Raw genomic sequence first — 19,406 nt, 5'->3', positions numbered from 1 at the left:
TTGAGGGATAAAGTCGTTTGGTCCGCGTGTCTGATGTTTTAAAGGCTAAAGGGGAGCACGCCACGCGTTAAATGGACGACGGAAGAAGATGGAGGATGATGGATAGAAGTAGAAGCCTCGATGCTAAGGTGTTTCGTCCCGGTGATAAATAGCGGTGCAATAAAAGTGGGCCGAGTAATTCGGATGCCACGTTATCCGATCGTTGCGTTAAGGGAATAATAACCTGACTGGGGTTGCATGATGGAAAATGGAAGTAGTGGCTTTGCAGCTTCGCAGAATTCGTTTTCGATATAGCTCGGTTCACGAAGAGAAAGACAGGAAAATAATAAATAGAGAGACTGGAAAATTCTCTTCGATCGTTAAACGATTACTAACGATACTGTGGAGATCTTATTTCTCCTAGAGGATTTTAAAACAAGTTTTAGATAAAAATACACTAATTTGATCCGTTATTAGAGAATTTCTATAAACAGACAAGATAAGACAAAATAATTCTGTTATACAAAATCAGTGAACAGCACGAAATAAGCTTCGGTTCTCGGTTCCATACGACGACCATCCACGAACACGCTTCCTACGATATACATTAACCGAGAAATTTATTGCGCGTATATCTTACCATTATCTCCAATTTTCAGATAACCAAAGCATCGTGTATATAATGCCGATCAATCGAACACCACGCAAAACGACGTTCTCTGCACGGTACTAGTAAAAATGCTCGTTACAACGATGATGGAACGACAGTCTCAACAGAGAGAAAAGGAAGTCGATGGAAGAAGAATCGGTGTGGGGCTGGTGGACAGGATGAAGGGAGGAGCTACAAAAGGCTGGATATCATAAACGACAATGAAACTCCCGAAGGAAGCTGGAACAAAGCGAGATGGTGACGGTGTATACGTGTGCAACTTTGAAAGGACAGTGACGACGTACAGCGTGGACGTTGGATCGAGTAAGGGAAGAAGGAAAGAAAGAAAAGGGCAGAACGACACGCCGGGGATCGCTCGAGTCTCTCTGATCGGTCAATAACGATTTCCCGGGAATATAAATGTCTCCGCGAGCAGTCGTCCGGGCTGTTCGATTCGGCCCGTGTCCGGCATTGCCTTTTAATCTTGTAGCTTTGCCTCTTTTAATCTCGTTCCATCGACCGGCTGCACCCTTCCATGCCGCTCTTTCCCGTCCACTCGTTCATTCGATGCAATTTCTCTTTTCGTACGTACGCTCGAAATCATCGCTCATTCGACTGTACGAAAAAACCTGCTGGTTGCATGAGAATCGTTAATCTTGACGGTGAACCGAAGATGGAACATCGTTTCGTGTAACGATTGGAAAATAGTGATTATTCGATGTATAATTGCGTCTTGATTCTGCTTATCTAGAAAATTCAAGAACCGTTTAAACATAAGCTAAGTCTAAGAATCCTCAATTCCTGTACTACTGTACCATTTTCGATAGGATCGCGACAAAATTCCAATTGCCTCTCACATTCACGCTATCGATATTCTACCAAACTTCTACAGTTCTAAATGCACACCAAACTACTGAAACAAAAATATAAATAATGCATTCACCAACATTTTCTTCGGTCTCCTCTTATTAACGGAGAACCAATTCGTCAGCCAGATAAGATCTTCAACGGAAGAGAGTTCGATTCTGATCCGAAAACTTCAATACCCGGAACGATTCTTTGCTTTAGCCGAAAAAGAAACTGTTCTCGGTGAGTGAAATCGTACCTTAAAGTACACGTATTCATACGTAACTTCGAATCTTCTTCAATTTTTCCGATGATATACCTCTAAACGCCTCGAAACGATACTATGCGCAAAGCTTCTTCCGGTTTTTCCTCGAGCTATCTTTTACAGACTTCGAAACGATGTATCAGTAAAGAGAAAGATTGCAGGGAAGATTTGGAAGAGTAGGTTCGTCTCGGGGCAGACTGAATTTCCTCGAGGGAGAAATTGTTGCAGGCAGCAGCCTCGACGGTGCTTTCATCAGCGACAGATTTTTCTCGTCGAACGCTAAACTTGCGGGGCGAGGTGTGACGCGCGTGCGAGGGTCTGTAAAGCTCGCTTTTGTCACTTTCCCTGGCTCGTGCATCGAAAATCCACGCCCTTTGACGCCTCTGAAAAGTTGCTGCCGACAGCGATCAGGTTTGACGGGCAATCGACACCGATAATCAAAGGTTCGTTCTTTTTTCCTTTGCCACTGAACAATTTTTACGTAGAACGCAAAAATTCAATTACACCACCTGGACCACTCAAGCTTGCAACATTTTTCTTTTTTCCTCCGCTATTTTTTTTTCTGCGCGTTTAGAAGTAACTTAAGCAGCCAAGAACCATTCTACCATTTACGACGCAACGCTGTTGTTAGAAAAATGAAGTTTCTGTGCGTGGCTCTTACTCGATAGCCGCAATTTATGCTCTATTATAAGCAAAAAAAAAAAAAAATAGGAAATGGACGGAAGGGGTGAAAATACAGAATTTTTAATTTTAGAGTAATTCGCACGATCGAAACACGGATAAAAGTTTGATATCGCAAATATAGAAAAAAGAAACATTCGTATCAGGACTGAAAACGCAACGTCCATTGTTCCCCTATATTTCCGGTTATTTAAGCTTATCATTGGCCCGACGATTCCGTGGGATCATGGGAGATGGATCAGGATATTTAGAGTGGCGCATCAATCTCGCATCGAGCTCCCAAATGGCCGTTCGGTTGCTCGCAAATCCACGTCGTTTCACCGGCCGGTGCATTAAACAGGATTTATATTTCCTCGAATAGGAGCCGATGGGATCGATCGGTATTGTCGACTGAAAGTAGCGCCATTTTGCATCTTATTTAGAGGAACCATGTACATGTGAGCAATTCGCGATTCAGTAAGAAGAACCACCTCTATACATTTTCAAGTTGGTTCCAAATTTTATCAGTACAATTACGACAGCCGTGTCTCGCTACAGAGCGAATAAAAGTTCAAAATGTTCTGTATAATGCATACAATACGAGCATAAAGATTTTTCACGATAAGTATTCAAATATTTCCGTGAACCAATGTATCCACCGCATTATAAAAAATTGTATTGTACTCTGTTTAAGGCAGTGAGTTTACGATATTTCCATTTTTGTGTGTCTTCGTCCCATTAAGTTTCGATTTTATGAATTCTTCGTTGGTTATTACGGTTTGCACCGCACCTCGCATGTAGATCTACGATATTCTGGCTGAGTTTACTGGTGCCGGTGTAAGGGATCGGCATCCGTATACCGGAAACGATAATCTCAGAGGGTGAAACCAAGTCTTGTAAATCCGTGGAATAACACGATGTCTGGTTGTGTCGTTGCGTTGAGGAGGGTCACAGGATTTTCTACGGATAAAGGATATACACTGGGTTAGGTTACGCCTCCGAAGGCGTTAAAGCGATTAAAAGATAGGTCTCTGAATGGGAATTTAAAAATCAAACGGTTCGGTTGAAGAATATTCATTAAAAATTCATTCCATTCAGCCCTCAAAACGCGAATAACTTACTTCCACTCATCGTAAAGACGTTATTTATTACGAGAAAATGGCGCAGACATTGCTAAATTTTCAGACAAATTTTTAGAAACGATATTCGTAACATTACTTTTCTCCCCTTTTTCACTCGATGTAACCTTTAAAATCTCTATAATCTCTAAATTCTGTTCGACGAAATAGCAAAATTTCAATCGTGAATTCAGCCACGAAAGAATTCGCGGAAAACGAGCGGAGAATCCGAGACACGCGGTGAAGCAGCGACAGAAAGTCGACTCTCGATTAGAAGGACAGGCGACAATCGAGTGAGATCCCGTCCGTCAGAGTGGTTCTCGGTGGAGAATCGAGCGACTTGGCGTGGCTCTTGACAATATCTACGGCAAGAAGGAAACCGACGAAAGGGTTCGGTGGATCGTGGTAACAGTCGGTCGGGTCGCATAAATCAGCTGCACGAGACCCTCGAGCGGCAGAGGTGTCGGGGCCGGCAGGCCGAGCCGTCAATAAAATGCAAAGTCGGAAAGATAAAGTTAAAGATAAGCCGCCCTCGGATCCACACAGAGAGTACTTGGACGCTGAGTCCACCGACGAGGAGGAGAGACAACGTAAGATTTACGAGAAAAATATTAAAGGCTTCTTCTAGCGACTCTCCTCTGCCATCCAGTTTCTTCTATTTTCTACATTTCTACCTTCCGCTATGTAGCTCTCCTCCCTTTGCCAATTCCTCTAGTTTCCCTGTATTTTTCTTCCGATTTTCCTCCCCGATTTTCTTATTCTTTCCGGAGTCTCCTTTATCTCTTTGGTTCTTCAAACCTGTTATTCCGCGATGAATTATCTTGAGATGTTGGTATTCGCTAACCTTCTGTACAGTTCTGTCGCGTGTGATTTACGATATATTAGTTGGGTATTTGAAAATTGGTATTAATATATTCTTCTGGCGAAATTCGATGGAATTTTGATGGAAGATATTTAAATATCGCGTAGAATTTGTATCAGATTGTATGGAAAATTTGTAGTATTTTCAAGATTAAAAGATGATTATTTCATGTACATGAATTTCTGTGAAATAATGGAATGCTGAATTTACGTACAACTGCCCCTGGATGGATATGCCGGTGTAACACTCCAGTCGGCATACTTGTAATTCTCAACGAGAATTAATTGTGACGTATTCAGTAATGAAAAAAGAAAATTAATGAGAAGAATCAAGATCGGTCAGTACAGAAAATGTTTTTCAATCAGAAAAAGTTAAATCTCGCGTACCAGTAAAGAGCACGCTACAGATGTTAAATCTCAACTGAAATATTTAACTACATCCGTTCCATTTATCAGATATATTGTTTGTTTTATTCCTTTTAAAACTGAAATTCCAGTTTCAAATAAGCTAATCGTAACACGAATGTTGCGCGACATTATAAAGTAAGAGGATGAAATTAGAGAGAACAGTTTAGCAAAGATTCTTCGTAAATTCTTTTTCGCTGCGTTGGAATTTTTATTATGATGTAAGTGAAACTACGATGAAAGTACAGCAATATCGAGCCGCGAAAATGAAGAGTGGTAATTGGCGGAAAGGAACTCCACCAGGTCTAATATTATGTATAGTTCGCTCCTCGATGTTCAATTTACCGTTATTAAATGCCCGATACTCAAAACAAGTAAATTAGAAAGTTTTGTTCTTCTTAAATATTACTCTTCTTCGATCATTCCTTCATCCTATGTTGCAACACCTTCTGTTTTGATCGCTGTAACTACTTTATGTACTATATTTTCAGTCACAAAAGAATCATTATAATTAGCAAACTTTCAAGCTATTTCAAATATTTTCCTATCGATCTCCTATCGATCATGTACAGCAAAACGTCATATCGATCGCATGTGCAAAGATCTTAAACGATCGACGTTATTGGTTTTATATTACAATGGAACTAATATATATTTTTAGAAAACGTGTAATTATGTAAAGATGAAATATTAGATATGGTGTTCTCCGTTTATGGTTCCCTTCGTTCACGGATTTAGTAAGATTTTATTGAGACAGAAGCGTTTAATGGAAGGTCTAAGATTTTTGCTCGGCCTTGTAACTCCAACTAACAGAAACTGAAGAGAAAATCGTTCGAACGAGTCTGAACAATGGGGTAGCATCGATGCGAGTGCGCCAGGGGTTGAATTATGACGTTGAAGGTGGCCGCTCTGGTGGACGATTAATCGGCGTATCCGAGTTCCTAATTTGTCTTCGGGTTTATGGTAATTCGAGACCCGTTTCTCGAACCGATTCGAAGGAGAAACGTGGCTAATTCGTCGCTAGTTTAGAAAGTAGGTAAACTGGATAAACCAATACCTGTCTGTCGAATAACGAGCATTCGAATTGTGAGCACGGGGCTTTATTCGAAATATCCAGCGGGTGTCTGCAAGGAGATTTAGCAAGCATAGGGTGGTGAGAAACGGAGGAAGGGAGAAGGTTGAAACTACCCTGCGAACAATTAATGTCACGGACTGGCTGTGGATGATCGAGGACGGCAATTCGGCGCCGAGGACTCGTCGCAAAATCGCCAATGGGATTTAATTTCATATTAACCCCTTCGCAGTCGCTCTTCGTAATTGAGGGGATGAAATCGTGAATTACGTAGGTGCTAGAATTTTTTTTAGTACGTTTGAAAAATTTCGTTAATCTATGGTTAACTCTTTTATTTGCATACATTTTAGTCCTGTCTTGTGATAATTCTAAAATGTAGAAGATTATTCTAGTACCTGTAGCGTTGTTAGTCGTATTCAATGTAGAAGTTTACTTGTTTTTCCAATTGAAACGTAATTAAACAGTAGGTAATTATTAAATACGTATACCTATTTGTTTCTATTACACCACATTAATTACGGTCATCTGGGCATAGTGTATTTCTTGTCGTATATACCAAGTCAACAACTTTGTCAATTAACTCGATGAGAAATAAAGCTGCAAAGTTATAAAACTCTCATTTACAAGGAACTGACACATTCTTATCTTACGTGTTCGTTCTTAGATGTCTATTTCGATTTTATCACGAAAAGATCCGATTTTATTCGAAGGGCGAAAGACTGAAATCGATGCTTATTATCTCGTACCCATTAACATCATTTTAAGGAGAATCATCTATGGCTAATCTGTAATTAATCTACAAAATCACAAGTATCAATTACAAAAGAATAAACACATTGTTCCTGTCGTATATCTTCGTTCCTCGACTTTGATCCCTCCTATCGCGAAAAAAAATTGGATTCTATTCGAGGAAGGAAAATTTGAAATCGTAGCTTGTTACACAGCCTCAATGGCTAGCAGAGGATGGCGAAATAATTTCGCACACCGCGCAAAGTGCCCGTAATTACGTCGACAATGGTCGCTATGTCTGTGGCGCTCGCACGCGTGTTAATACACCAGCATGGCCAAGCAAAAATGTTTGCCACGATATTCACCGGGGTTCCATCGTGTCCCACCCCGGTAGCACCATGGTAAAAAAAAAAAGGAATTACTTTCGCGTTGAACGCGTAACGAAATTGTAACGGTTAATCCGCTGGACGAGAATTTTATTGCGAATCGTTATTGCCATGTCCCAACCCCCGACCAACCCCACTCATCCACCGATCGATACAATGTTAATGAATTTTAATAAACAGAACGACTGACTTTTCACGATCACCACTGGGAAATTCGCGTAATCGTGCTGCTAATCGAGTGGTTCACCTCCGAATAAATCCTCGAAAAACCACGCCCTCCTTTAGCAAAAAATAATTAACATTTTCGTCGCGTTTTTACGATCAGTAATCGTGAATTTTAATGAAAAGGACATTTTTTAATCATCGCTGATAAATAATTTCGCAGCTAAATTAATTGCCGAGTGAATAACTATGCGAAAATTAGCCGCTCTTTAAAAAAGAAAATAATAAATATATGGCGGAAATTAATTTTTTGAATAAAGATTGGCTTCCTGTAATCGTCACTGAGAAATTCTCATAATTTCGCAGTTAATCCAGTGTTTATCCAGATAAACACTCAAAAGTCAACTGCTATTTCAGATAAATTAATAAAAATCAAATATTTTTGCAATCGCAACAATTTTTCGCCAACATTGCTGTAGAACATAATCGCGTTTCTAATGAAATGACTGGCCAAATAAACCTCCGAAAATACCAACCTCCCATTTGAAAGAAAAATGCAATAGAATTCACGTATTTTTCATAGCATCGCGATAACGTTCCTTTCCCTTGCAATCGCAACGCTGGTATGAAAAATTCAATGGTAATTCGCCGATTCGGCGATGATCCTCCGTACTGACGGCAGGCCGAGCATTTCCATGCGTGTCGCGAGAATGTCACTCTCTTTTTCCGGTGAAAAACGCGGCTGGAACGTGTGCCTTGCTGTTCTTCCTGCTGGTAATACATTTTCCATTATCGGCCGATGCTTCGCGCGTATCGCGCATTCCGCGTAACGCTGTGCGGATTATCGATGTTCCGTGCGAGATCCGGGAATTCACTCGCGATGCTTTTTAGAGAAAAAAAATGTTCAAAATGATAGCGATTAAAATTCGAATTGTCGCAGTTGGACCAAGCTGTAGGTGAAATTTTTAGGAAAAGGAAAAATTTCGAACTGCTGATACATACGAATGGTATTAAAATCTTTTTGGTTAGATTTGCCTTCGGCTGAGAATGAAATATGCAAAATGTCTTGAATTTTTTAGAAGTTTCCAGAAGATAAAATTCGCCTGGAACATGGTGTTAATATAAAATGAGTACTTGACTTTGGCAAAAAGGATTATCCATTTGCAGTAGCAAGAAAAACGGAAAAGTACCTTAATTATAATTATGGAACTCACCCCCAAGTAAAAAAGTAGCAAAAAGATACTTAAATCTAAGGGAAGACAATCACAATAAATTAGAAGAAATGAAACAGTAAACAGGTTTGGCGAAACAATCCTGTTAAGACGTAGAGCATCGTAAAAGTCGGCAAGTTGAAACATTCGCTTGTGTTTTATGACACACGGACTGTCGAGTAGCCGAAGGCAACAAATTTTCACTTCCAAACCTGAAAAAAAACCCATATTCCAGCTTTCTCCGTCGTTACATCCCAAATACTATCCGTTCTCGCCATTTCCTACCACTTTCGTCGTAAAACAACCTGTGCAAATATTTTACACATATTTGATGTAGAAGCCTTGTAAACAATACATCAGATGCAACAGAAGCATCACGCAAACAAGATAAAATAAATTTCAGAAATCTTTGTTCGTTTTAATGTCTTTCTGAAGTTCTATAACCCAAAGCTGTATGATCCAAATTGTTGTCATGAATTCGTGATTCAAAGATATATAATTCAAAATCCAAAGATGAACCAAAAATCAGATACCTAATAGTCACGGTCGAAGCATAACGTTTCCGCGCGATAGGCTCCTGTTCAAATTCCTGCTGATATTTCCGCCCTATCATCCCTTGTGCAAAATAGCCAACAACAAGTCCTTGGATGGCGTTGGAAGAGTCAACAACCACCAACCTTCACAACCAAGAGTCTCGTCAGCAAGTGACATGCTCCTTTCGCGAATACATCTTTCGCGACTGCTGAACAAATTCGTGAAATCCTCGTGTCACTCGCATAGATCCAACGAGGAAAGAAAAGAGAAATGACGAAGAACGAAGAGTAAAAGAGAAAAAGCATACCATGAGGAACATGACAGGGTTAGGATGTAAAATTTGTGAAAAATCATTGGCATAGAAAGTTGCGTGACAGTAATAAGTCCCTCGAGTTGAGAGAATGTTTCCTATAGCATAACAAAAGGAAAATAAGAGAGAGAGAGAGAGAGAAAAGAGGAAGGGAGAGAGCATCGGTACTATCTACATAATACTCGCTATCATAGTCTAATAAATTATGGCAACGTGTCCTCCCGCGGCGCCTCGATCACCCAACGTGTTTCCTCTTCCGCCGATTCACTAGCTGGCCGCGATTTATCGTTCCTGTTAGATTGCCAGCAGCGAAGTCGTATCCTGAGGGTGGCACAGAGGGTGTGGTGGGCTTGGTGCTCTTCTGGTTGTATGCGCCTTCGAGAAAGCGGGCAGGAGAAGAAGAGAACTAACGAAAAACGATATCGGAACGGACAGGAGAGATTCTTAGAAACGAATGTGTCCGATTTAACTCTCCCGTCGGATTTAAGGAGACTCATCGCGATCGCTACTTTCGATCGCCGTCTAACGAACGATCTTTACGATCGGAGAAAATTTGGTCCCGGTGCAGAGTCGTTCTTTAACTCTTTGACAAGAAAGACTCGGGAAAATTGTTAGATACATGCAGTATGGTAAATTTGATATTTTATATAGTATCATAGATAACGCAGTTGTCGATACACACCATGGTCCTAAATTCACGTTACGATTGGATTTCACGCGAACTTGATCAATTTTCAAATTCGATGACCTTGCGCTTCTGAAAAGAAACAAGATAGGAAAAAAATGATATATTTGGTGGAGTGGATATTGACTGACACGTTGATATATTCTGTTGCAGGACACGAAGTCGATGAAGTTCAAGAGGAACTTAGACCGATCTACGATGAACAGGAACTGTCGAACCTGGTTAGTAGTTTAACTCGGATCTTAGAACATAAAGACGGATAACGATCGTGGAGAAATTTCTTAATGCACACTACTGGATAGATTATGGATAGATTCAGCCTTATCCTAAATTACAAACAATTACAACAATTAAACAATTAACACAATTACAACCTTAATTAAAAGATTCAGCCAATAAATGAAAAAAATCTTCCTCTTCTTCCAGGTCAACTGTGTGAAAGACATGACAACCCTGGGCGGACTAAGGAAGGAGGACTGGTCCTATTACTTGGAATTGACAATTCGAGAGTTCTTTCTAAATCCGAACTTCACCACCCTGACCATCTATTATTTATACAACAGGCTCGCTGCTTCTCTGTCGTTCCCTATTGTGCCGGTATACGAGCTCACCTACTTCATCAGGGAACCACAAGAGATCCTGCGAGCGGACACATTTCGGGATCGCGTGTTGTTCGGCTCGGTGAACGATAAAGTAGAGCAGCACGTGCTGTCGGTTGTTCAAAACGTGCTGTCGCCGATCTTCCTCAAGATCGAAACCTGGCCAGACAGTATCCACCCAGAAAGGATTCTCGTCCGCTTTGTTCAGTGGCTTAACTCGTGTTTAATTAGTCGGGGAAAGTTTTCCGGGGAGCACGGTATCGTAACGATACTTCAACGAGCTGAACTACGAAACTTTCTTGTCTCCTCTAGGACTTTCTTCTCTTTTTGCTCTCCTTCCCTCTCTTTCTCTCCCTTTCTGGTAAACAATCTGTGGGTGTAAAACCGCCAGCTATAAGTTTAATTGGGTAGCAGTGGGCGCTCTAGAATCTTCGGCGGCGAATGTCCCGCGTCAATGGCGTTTTCCGAAATTCAAATCTGCAAAATTCAGCTTCCTACTTGAAAGAAACTTGTCGGAAGCTTTTGTATAGTTTAGGTACGGAGTTTTCATAATCTTGCCACTTTGGGGTAACAATTTCAATAACGATACTTTTAATTCTGATGCCTGAAATTTTCCACGTTCTTGACCCCTTGAAAGTAGGAAGTTTCCAAGTTAATGATAGAGCTAACGTACTTCAAATGATCAGGTTTCATGGAAATTTCATAAATTTACAACGACCTAGTTTCATAACTTTCTCAGATACTTTATTCGTGTCTTCGATTCCAATTTAGACTTTACTTATTTACAGCTCTACTATTAACAGGCACTGAACGACGATCCATTAATAGTTTGTCTACATCGAAACTAACAAATAGCTTTCAGTAACGAAAGAGGGTTTGGAACAAAGGACGATCGGCCAACATTTGCACAGTCTCCTCGGCTTAAGCTCGCAACAACCCCGACTTGACGACGTTACCAAGCGAATTTGTAACTTCGGCCGCGCAATCCCTGTTACCGCAGCGCGTCGCGCGAACTTTCGGCCCAGTGTCGACCAACAGAGTGAGAGAATAGAAGAAGGACTAAAAGGAGAGGGTGAAACAGGAAGGGTGGAACGAAGTTATTATTACCATAATTTTCGACTAAATGCACTGCGCAACTCGCCGCTGGTAAATTCGGCATCGATGTTTGCACATGTACGAAAGGCCACGAACGACGGATTATTAGGTCCACCTCGAGTCAGAAACGATTGCATTGTGTTTTGTTGGAAGTCGTCTCATTATTTCTAATGGATCCGCGATTCTAACTGAATCGAAGGAGCCGACCTCCTCTAATTGCGAGGACACGTTTTTAAACGAGGATCCTAGAGATGAACAGGACCTGACATTTTTACTGGTTTCCATCTCTGTGAATTAGTCTGTTTTGGATCTCTCATAGTTTCTCGAATCATAATTCTTAATCTCTGTTTTCGGAATCATAAAAATTAAATTTCAGTGGGAAATTGTTTGAACGAAATGGAATATAATAGCTGAGTCCTTTTTTTAAAATTATATCGCGATAAGTTATAACGAAAGTATTGGAGGAGCAGGGAAAATAAAAATAAGGGAAAATATCGATGGGAGAAGCTTATTCGTCTTCCTTAACCTGAGATACATGCGTGAAGGCGGACTTTTACACGAACATGGACATCTTCTTCTGCAACTTAACAGACCTTACGTACAAAATGCTGGGCTTAACGGTGATATATGTACCTCGTGAGGGTAGCAACCTGACCGAAGAGGACTGCACCGATAAGGAGTTGGTCAAGAGGATGGAGAGTGTGGTAGCCTACTGGACCACCCAAATAAGGATAGCCCTCTCAGACCAGGAGCAAGCGACACCCAACGAATTGTTGTGTCTAAAAGACGAGTACGACTTTTGGATTTATCGATGTTAGTAATTTCATTTCATAAATATTTCAGGAGTATGTATTTGCTTGTAAAGCATATTAGATCTGGGATTTCTGGACAGCTCACTTTAATAAATCTCTGTACGCTGATTATAAAATATTAAATTAATATTTTATAATCCGAACGATCGAATTTGAATATTTCGATATAAGTTCTAATAAAATGTGTATAACTCCGGCTCTCAGAATCTAAGATTCCATTCCTTCTTCTAAACATATTTGTACCACAAAAAATTCTTTCTCTAACAGATGACAATCTCTGCGGTCTAAACCACCAGCTTCAGAATCCAACGGTGAAAATAATAGCAGAATTCTTATTAATAAGTCATTCGACTTATGCTCGCCAGTTCTTGTCATTAATAGATGAGATCGAAGACGGCGTACAGGAAGCCAAATCTAACATCGAGTATCTTCGAATCTTGATAGAACCTTCTGCAGAATTAGAGAAATGCACTACACTATCAAGCATCAAGGAACATCTGATGTTAATCATACATCTGTTCAGAATAATCTGGTTGAATTCACCGTTCTATAGCAGTCATGAGAGAATAGAGAATCTCTTCAAGGCTCTTAGTAATCAAATTATTATCCTGTGTCGAGATTACATCGACTTGAACGAAGTATTTTCTGAGAAGCCTAGAAGATCCATGCAAAATTTCAGAGAGTGTATAGACGCCTGTGAAAATTATAAAGCACTGTATGACAAGGTTAATATTCATTTTTCTTTATATTGAGGCATTGAAAGCAAAAGTGAACTAACTCTAATATTCAATAAGTTGTATAATTCATTATAAGTAACACTTACTACATTTATATTTATGAAATATTCCCTATTATACTTTCATATTCCTTATTTCATTTCCGACATCTTATATTCTCAGCCCCATATCTCGTGAACTCACGATAATGTGTAAATTTCTACATCTCACGTTTCCTATCCCTTACTCCATCTACACTCCATACACAATCTAATACATACGTCTAATGTTCCCTACCTTACATCACTACTCCATTCTTTTATCTTACATCACTATTCCCTACCGGTCATTGTATTTACTCCTCATTTCGTTTTCCCTATCCTGGTTCAATGATTTCACCCTTCTAATTTAGACGCAAGACGAAAGTCAGAAAATGTTCACGAAGAGTATGTTTCCTACAAAAGTTAAAATGTATCGCACAAACAGCGCGTAAGAAACCGTCACTTTCCCCAAACGAAATTCGCTATCACATAAAATGAAGTTCATTTCCTATAAATTTCCCACAAAACCCACAAATGATGGACACTTTCCACAAAATGAAGTTCGTTGTCCCACAAAATGAAATTCCTTTTCCACGAACGAAATTCACTAACCCACGAGATGAAATTCTTTTCCTACAAAATGGATTTTTTCCCAACGAATTTCCCACAAACCGCGTCAAGGGCCGGCACTTCCCATACTTGAAATTCGTGATCGCTAACATAGATTTAGGAAACTTGTTAGTTTGATTTGGAATATAGGGAAAAGTAGAGTGCAGAATTTGGAATACAGAGAAGAATACACCGGTTATGGGCACAGAAAGTGGAGAAAGGGCATGTGGAAAACGTATGATAGGATAAAGGATATGGAAATATAAAATATGAGATGTCGGATGGAGATATGTGCTGTGGGAATAAGATGGAAGATATGTTTCAGGGATACTGGATATGGGACACAGAAGAGGAAATAGGACATATGAAACGTTAAATGTAGGAAGAATAGATGTATATGCTACAAAAGCAAGGATAAAAGATATTTCCTAGTGATACGGGATGTGGGATATAGAGTACCAGAAAAAAAATATGAAATATGGGATATGGAATGGAGAAATGAAGTGTGAGAAGTAAGGTGAAAGATACGGATATATGTTAGGAATACTAATAGTTGTGGAATATAGGATATGAGATAAGCTATATGAAATATGGAATGTGGGATGGAAATGTAGATTGTGGAATAGCTTTGGGATTGTAGGTATTAGATGTTGAATGTAAAATACAGAGTATGCCAATAGTATGGAAAGTGAGGTAGAAATCGTGGAACCTAATATGTAACTTTAGAGATGTTAGGTATAGAAAATGATTGCGTGATACATAACATAGGATGTGGGATATGAAATATAAAACATAGAAGATGGAATAGGATACAGGATTTGGGATATGTGATCTTGATAGAATCATGATCTAAATATAATTACAATTTGATTTTATCCGTAATATAATTAAAATAGATCTTGTTAAAAATAAACAAGTGTCTGAAAAAGTATCTTAACGATAATATATAAATGTACTTGATAAAAATGTAGTAGAATCCACTTTTGCTCTAAATGCCTGATATTTCTTTAATCGTTCGATATTTGCTTTTACTTTTTGAATACATATAATACTTTCGAAAGACTGTTTGAATGTTCACCGTGTTATCGCGTACAAATTCAGTCGACGGTCGGTGCATTAAGGGACTATTAAACGACGTGTGCGGAGTTACTTTGGATACTTAGGAAAGAGCCGTTAGGCAAAGTGAGGAGTTCCCGCGTTAAGCGGAAGTCACGGTAATTGTACCCACCCTTTGGCCGGTTCACAATGATCCCCGTGAACGCGGGAACACGCTCCCATCCCTGTTAAAATAATATTCGCCGAGGCGAGCGGCTCGAGCCTGCAATTAATCTTATCTTCCTTTAATCGCGACGAATCGTGGTAAAACAACACGCGAGCACCCGTGCTACGTGCAAATGAACGTAAAAGTATTGCTAAGCTCACTGCGCGACTGATAATTTTAATATCGTCACAAATTAAACGAAAAACTCAGTTGAAAAAATACGATAAGTAAACTGTACATGTTTATACATTTGTATTTAAAAATTTACAAACTGAACACAATATTCAAAAACATAAAAATTATTCAAAGTACCGGAGCATTAGTTATAATGTTTCGAAATTTCTATTCGAGTCCTGTTAGTTTATCTACATTCGTAAAAATATGAATTAGCATAACATCGCAGTCTAATGATGAATATTTATCTAATCTATTTTCGTCGATATTTCTATTTTGACACTACTTGGTATACTTGATGACTGAGACAAATTTATAAAACTAAGAAAGAAAGCAAATCACATCTTAAACTGTCATCAAACAACCTCGTAACAGAAAAGGCTGCAAAAGGGGAAACGTTTAAAGATAATTCGTCAATCTCAAACTTAACATTTTATCCTGCGCAACGAGGGTGGCGTGTTGTCGCCGAAGGGAGGGTTACTTCTGGAACCGGGTCAAGTTTTCGCGTTAAACGGAAGTCACAGTAACCTCGACTTAGGCGTTTCCCGTGTGGCTAGATAAGCGTCGACAGGGATGAGAATTGCCATGGGCTACGTATCGCATCGAGGTTATTCTCGCGAACTGAGGGCGCAAAAATCGTAGTCAAAAAGTCTGAAATTCTCGATTTTTCCGTGCAAAATCTCAATGATCATACTATGAGTCATTGATAGAGAGCGAAACAACGTTCCTTAGATCACAAAGAGTTTTGACGACGAATTGAGGCTGGCAAACGATACTTTTTATTCTTTATAGAATACATTAGTACATTAGAGAAGATTTTGTACATCTAATTAGCAGATTTTTGATGATAGCGCATTTATGAGAAATTTAAAAGCGTACAAATATACAGAATGCGCAATATAGTACAAAACAATCTCAACCCAAATTATTAAAAAACAGGCGCCACAGCGAAAAAAATAGGACGATAGCAATGGAGCAACGAAATAATATTGCAATTTCGATATTCCGATTGTTTATGAAGCTCTCGAAAAACGATCAAGTGCGTCCCTTTCGAAAATGAATCGCGATCCCCCGATTGATCGTCCAAATATAAAAGGGAAAAATATAAAAATGGAAGAAAGCCAGCCTGATTGTTGACAAGATACGAAATGACGTAACAACATCATGCACTCGAACGCTTTGAAATTGAATCGTCTGGTGTGTCAATGGCGTTCCTAGAATGATGTTTGACAAGAGAAAATTCTCGTGCACCCTGTAACAATGCGATACGATTTTATATAGAAAAGTCTATAGCCCGCATGGTATTTCGAGGAATCATAAAAGCTTCTTCAATACTTTATATCTAGAAGATATCTACTTTTAAAGTATCACTTTCACTAAAATGAACGAAATGAAATATATACCATGATATGGAGGTAATATATAGAATATATAGAATATTTATTTATATGTAATAGAAACGAATAAAAGAATAATATAAATAGACATAGTAGAGGTAATAATATAGAGATAAGAACATACCATGAATGGAATATACTTATCGTCAGAATTCAAACGACTAACAGTTTGATAGTAAAAATGACGAATTGACGAAGAATTATTTCTTTATACTCGGAGTTTCCGATATAAATAATACAACCTTTCAACTTTTATCCACAGGGAGATAAAAATAGAAAGAAATATTTATGCGTATGTAATGTACGTAATATGTAGAATACATTAATAATTCATACGATAAAGCATTAACGCGAGATAAACTAGTTGATGGCGCTAAAAAGGGATAGCAGGAGCGAATTGTGACACATTCCCTGTTCATTCACCCCTGATAGGCTGAAAGGAATGTATACACCATCCCGTGGAGATGGTGGCGAACTGTTTTCACTGGCAGAACAGCCGATAATACAGAATAAAATGGGATAAGCGTATAGAGGGTGAAACAAAAGCTCATTTAACGGCTTAAAGTCGCATTCTCCATCGCGGATCGATTTGAATGCGTCACTAGGCCGGATATTAAACGACTGACTCGATCGTGCGTAATATTTTCACGAGACAATTCTTTCGAATAACAGTCATCTCTGTGTGTTTGTCTTGCAGATAGCGCAAGCCCACAATAGCCTAACGGACATACCATGGGATTTAGACAGGGACAATATATTCCAGCATATTGATATTTTCATTAGCAGGTGCCACGACATGATTGAGATCTGTCAGGCGATGATCGATTTTGCCAGGTAATCAGTCTGCACCTCTTCACGCCCGTCGACCGACGATTTGATCAGGGATTAACCCATTGGCATACTAAGCACAGAATAGACGAAACAACGGAAATAATGAGACCGCTGTTCGGTGGAACGAAGGGAGAAGAGCGCGAAAGGGTGTGTCAAAAAATCGAAAGATTATTTCACGAGGCACTGCAGAAGATCGAGCAGGAGTCCAACAGAATCCTCGATGTTCATTACGGCATGTGGCACGATGACATGTTTACCTTTCGCAACGAAATGAAAGATCTAGAAGTCATCATCGAGAACCTAGTCACGTCAATTTTCGCACGCCTGAACAGCGTACAGGAAGCAGTGGAGGATCTTCAGAGTTTCTACACTTACATGAATCGCGAGAAACTGAAAGCTCTGTTCGATGCTAAAACGATCGAGGTACGAAGCTAGTAAAATCTCAAATTCTCAAAATTAAATAAGGTGTCTTATAAAAATTATATCGAAGCGAAAATTTAAGGAAAGTGAGATAAAAGAAAGATTTCGTTCCCTCCATAGATATGGAAACTCTTCAGCGAAGATATCCAACGAACGAAGCAGGAGATATTGGACGAAAAGGAGGAGTATCCTTCGATGACTCCATATTATGCAGGCAGGGCATTGAACCTACGACTGAAAGGTGCTCGTTTGCAATCAACAAGAGAGGTGCTCGAGCAGGCCATGTGGATGCCCTTTTGCGGTCTTAGCGAGGATATCTACTATCAGCACGATCTGCTAAAGAGATCGATCGAGGATTTCGTTTCCGATATATACATGAAATGGATACACGAGGTTGGCGAAAATCCACGTGTCAAGCTTGATCGTTTCCTTATGCGACGCAGCGACTCGTCTGCTGGATTACTATGCTGCAACATCAACCCGGACATTTTGAATTTATGCCGCGAAACCGCCTATTGGATTACTCTCAAATTCACTATCCCTGTTCAGGTTCAGATCGTTTACGATAAATGGGAAACTCTGAACTTCGTTTACGAGAGCGTTCTTGCTGTAGTTATTGGCTACAATAAGGTGATTAAAGGTTAGTTGGTTGCAATATTAAACTATTAACAAGCTCTTAACAATACCACATTGGTAATTAATAATAATAAATTAATACCACACTGGTAATTTCAGAATTTTCTACTGATTTTTTTCCAACCACGATCGTCTACTATCTCCTCGATTATTCTAATATTTCGAAATCGATCAGAAATTACAGCCGTCATGGGAATTTCATATGTATATGAATTAATGCAGATTATAGAATAAAACGAACCTCGAGGTCTTTAAGTGACATTAAACGATATTGTAAATGAAATATCGTCATGTCTCTATATTCCGCAACTTCTTAATTTTCTTCTTCCTTTCATCGATGCCGAATACTTCGATTACGGAACTCGTAGCGCGTGATTAATTAAAACTCACTAAATTGCTTCTTCCAAACTCACTAACTGACGTTCTCCACGTCATGGCAAATTCTATTAAACGTATATACATTTTCTGATGCATCAAACCCTGTGAATACGTCGAGTTACGAAGCAATAATTAGTGGCGTGGCGCAAATTCCGGTTGGACCTTCATTTTCCAAAGACCGCGGCATGTCCGCTATTTATCACGACGGGTTGACACTTCCATCGATTGATGAATATTTCTAAATCGATGAAAATACACTGGCTGACGAAAGTATTTGAACATCTACTTTATTCTTATCTGGAATGTTATTCATCTACTTTTTTCTTTTTTGATGTTTCTTCTTTATCATTTGTATAAATCTGAACAACTCGTAGACACGTGTTGGAACAAATTCTAGCAGATGTTTCGAAGTTTCAAACGTTGTGGTGTGCACGAACTTTCCGTTTGTATTTCGAGTTCTGGAGATTGCGAAATAGTTGGTCAAGTACATTTCCCTCAGAAATACCTGGCGCGTCTTTCGGCTCGCTCTTAACGCGCCACTACGCGTGTTATTATCGACTAGAGA

General features: G+C 39.4%; 2 protein-coding genes across 2 annotated transcripts in view; both read left to right on the top strand.

Annotated features, from left to right (window-relative positions):
- The first annotated feature begins 2,037 nt into the window (after positions 1–2,037).
- On the top strand, positions 2,038–11,172 carry LOC122575835. The gene is made up of 3 exons (XM_043745302.1): positions 2,038–2,182; positions 10,026–10,093; positions 10,299–11,172. Exon 3 carries the CDS (start codon positions 10,317–10,319, stop codon positions 10,851–10,853), a length of 537 nt encoding a protein of 178 aa, XP_043601237.1. The 5' UTR covers positions 2,038–2,182; positions 10,026–10,093; positions 10,299–10,316; the 3' UTR covers positions 10,854–11,172.
- A 178-nt stretch (positions 11,173–11,350) lies between these two features.
- The window catches only part of LOC122575836 (dynein axonemal heavy chain 2), a 39,225-nt gene continuing 31,169 nt past the window's right edge, over positions 11,351–19,406 (top strand). The window contains exons 1-5 of the mRNA XM_043745303.1: positions 11,351–12,379; positions 12,646–13,103; positions 17,274–17,410; positions 17,488–17,830; positions 17,948–18,467. Coding sequence (XP_043601238.1) covers positions 12,130–12,379; positions 12,646–13,103; positions 17,274–17,410; positions 17,488–17,830; positions 17,948–18,467 — 1,708 coding nt within the window. The 5' untranslated portion in view covers positions 11,351–12,129. The remainder of the gene's footprint in view (positions 12,380–12,645; positions 13,104–17,273; positions 17,411–17,487; positions 17,831–17,947; positions 18,468–19,406) is intronic.

This window comes from Bombus pyrosoma, linkage group LG15 (genome assembly GCF_014825855.1).
Source record: "Bombus pyrosoma isolate SC7728 linkage group LG15, ASM1482585v1, whole genome shotgun sequence".
Classification (NCBI taxonomy): domain Eukaryota; kingdom Metazoa; phylum Arthropoda; class Insecta; order Hymenoptera; family Apidae; genus Bombus; species Bombus pyrosoma.
The sequence above is the reverse complement of the archived record's forward strand: the minus strand, read 5'-3'. Positions and strand labels throughout refer to the sequence as shown.

What these genes read in the sequence shown, in the direction of transcription:
- LOC122575835 (XM_043745302.1), top strand. Translation starts at nt 10,317, where the DNA reads ATGACAACCCTGGGCGGACTAAGGAAGGAGGACTGGTCCTATTACTTG.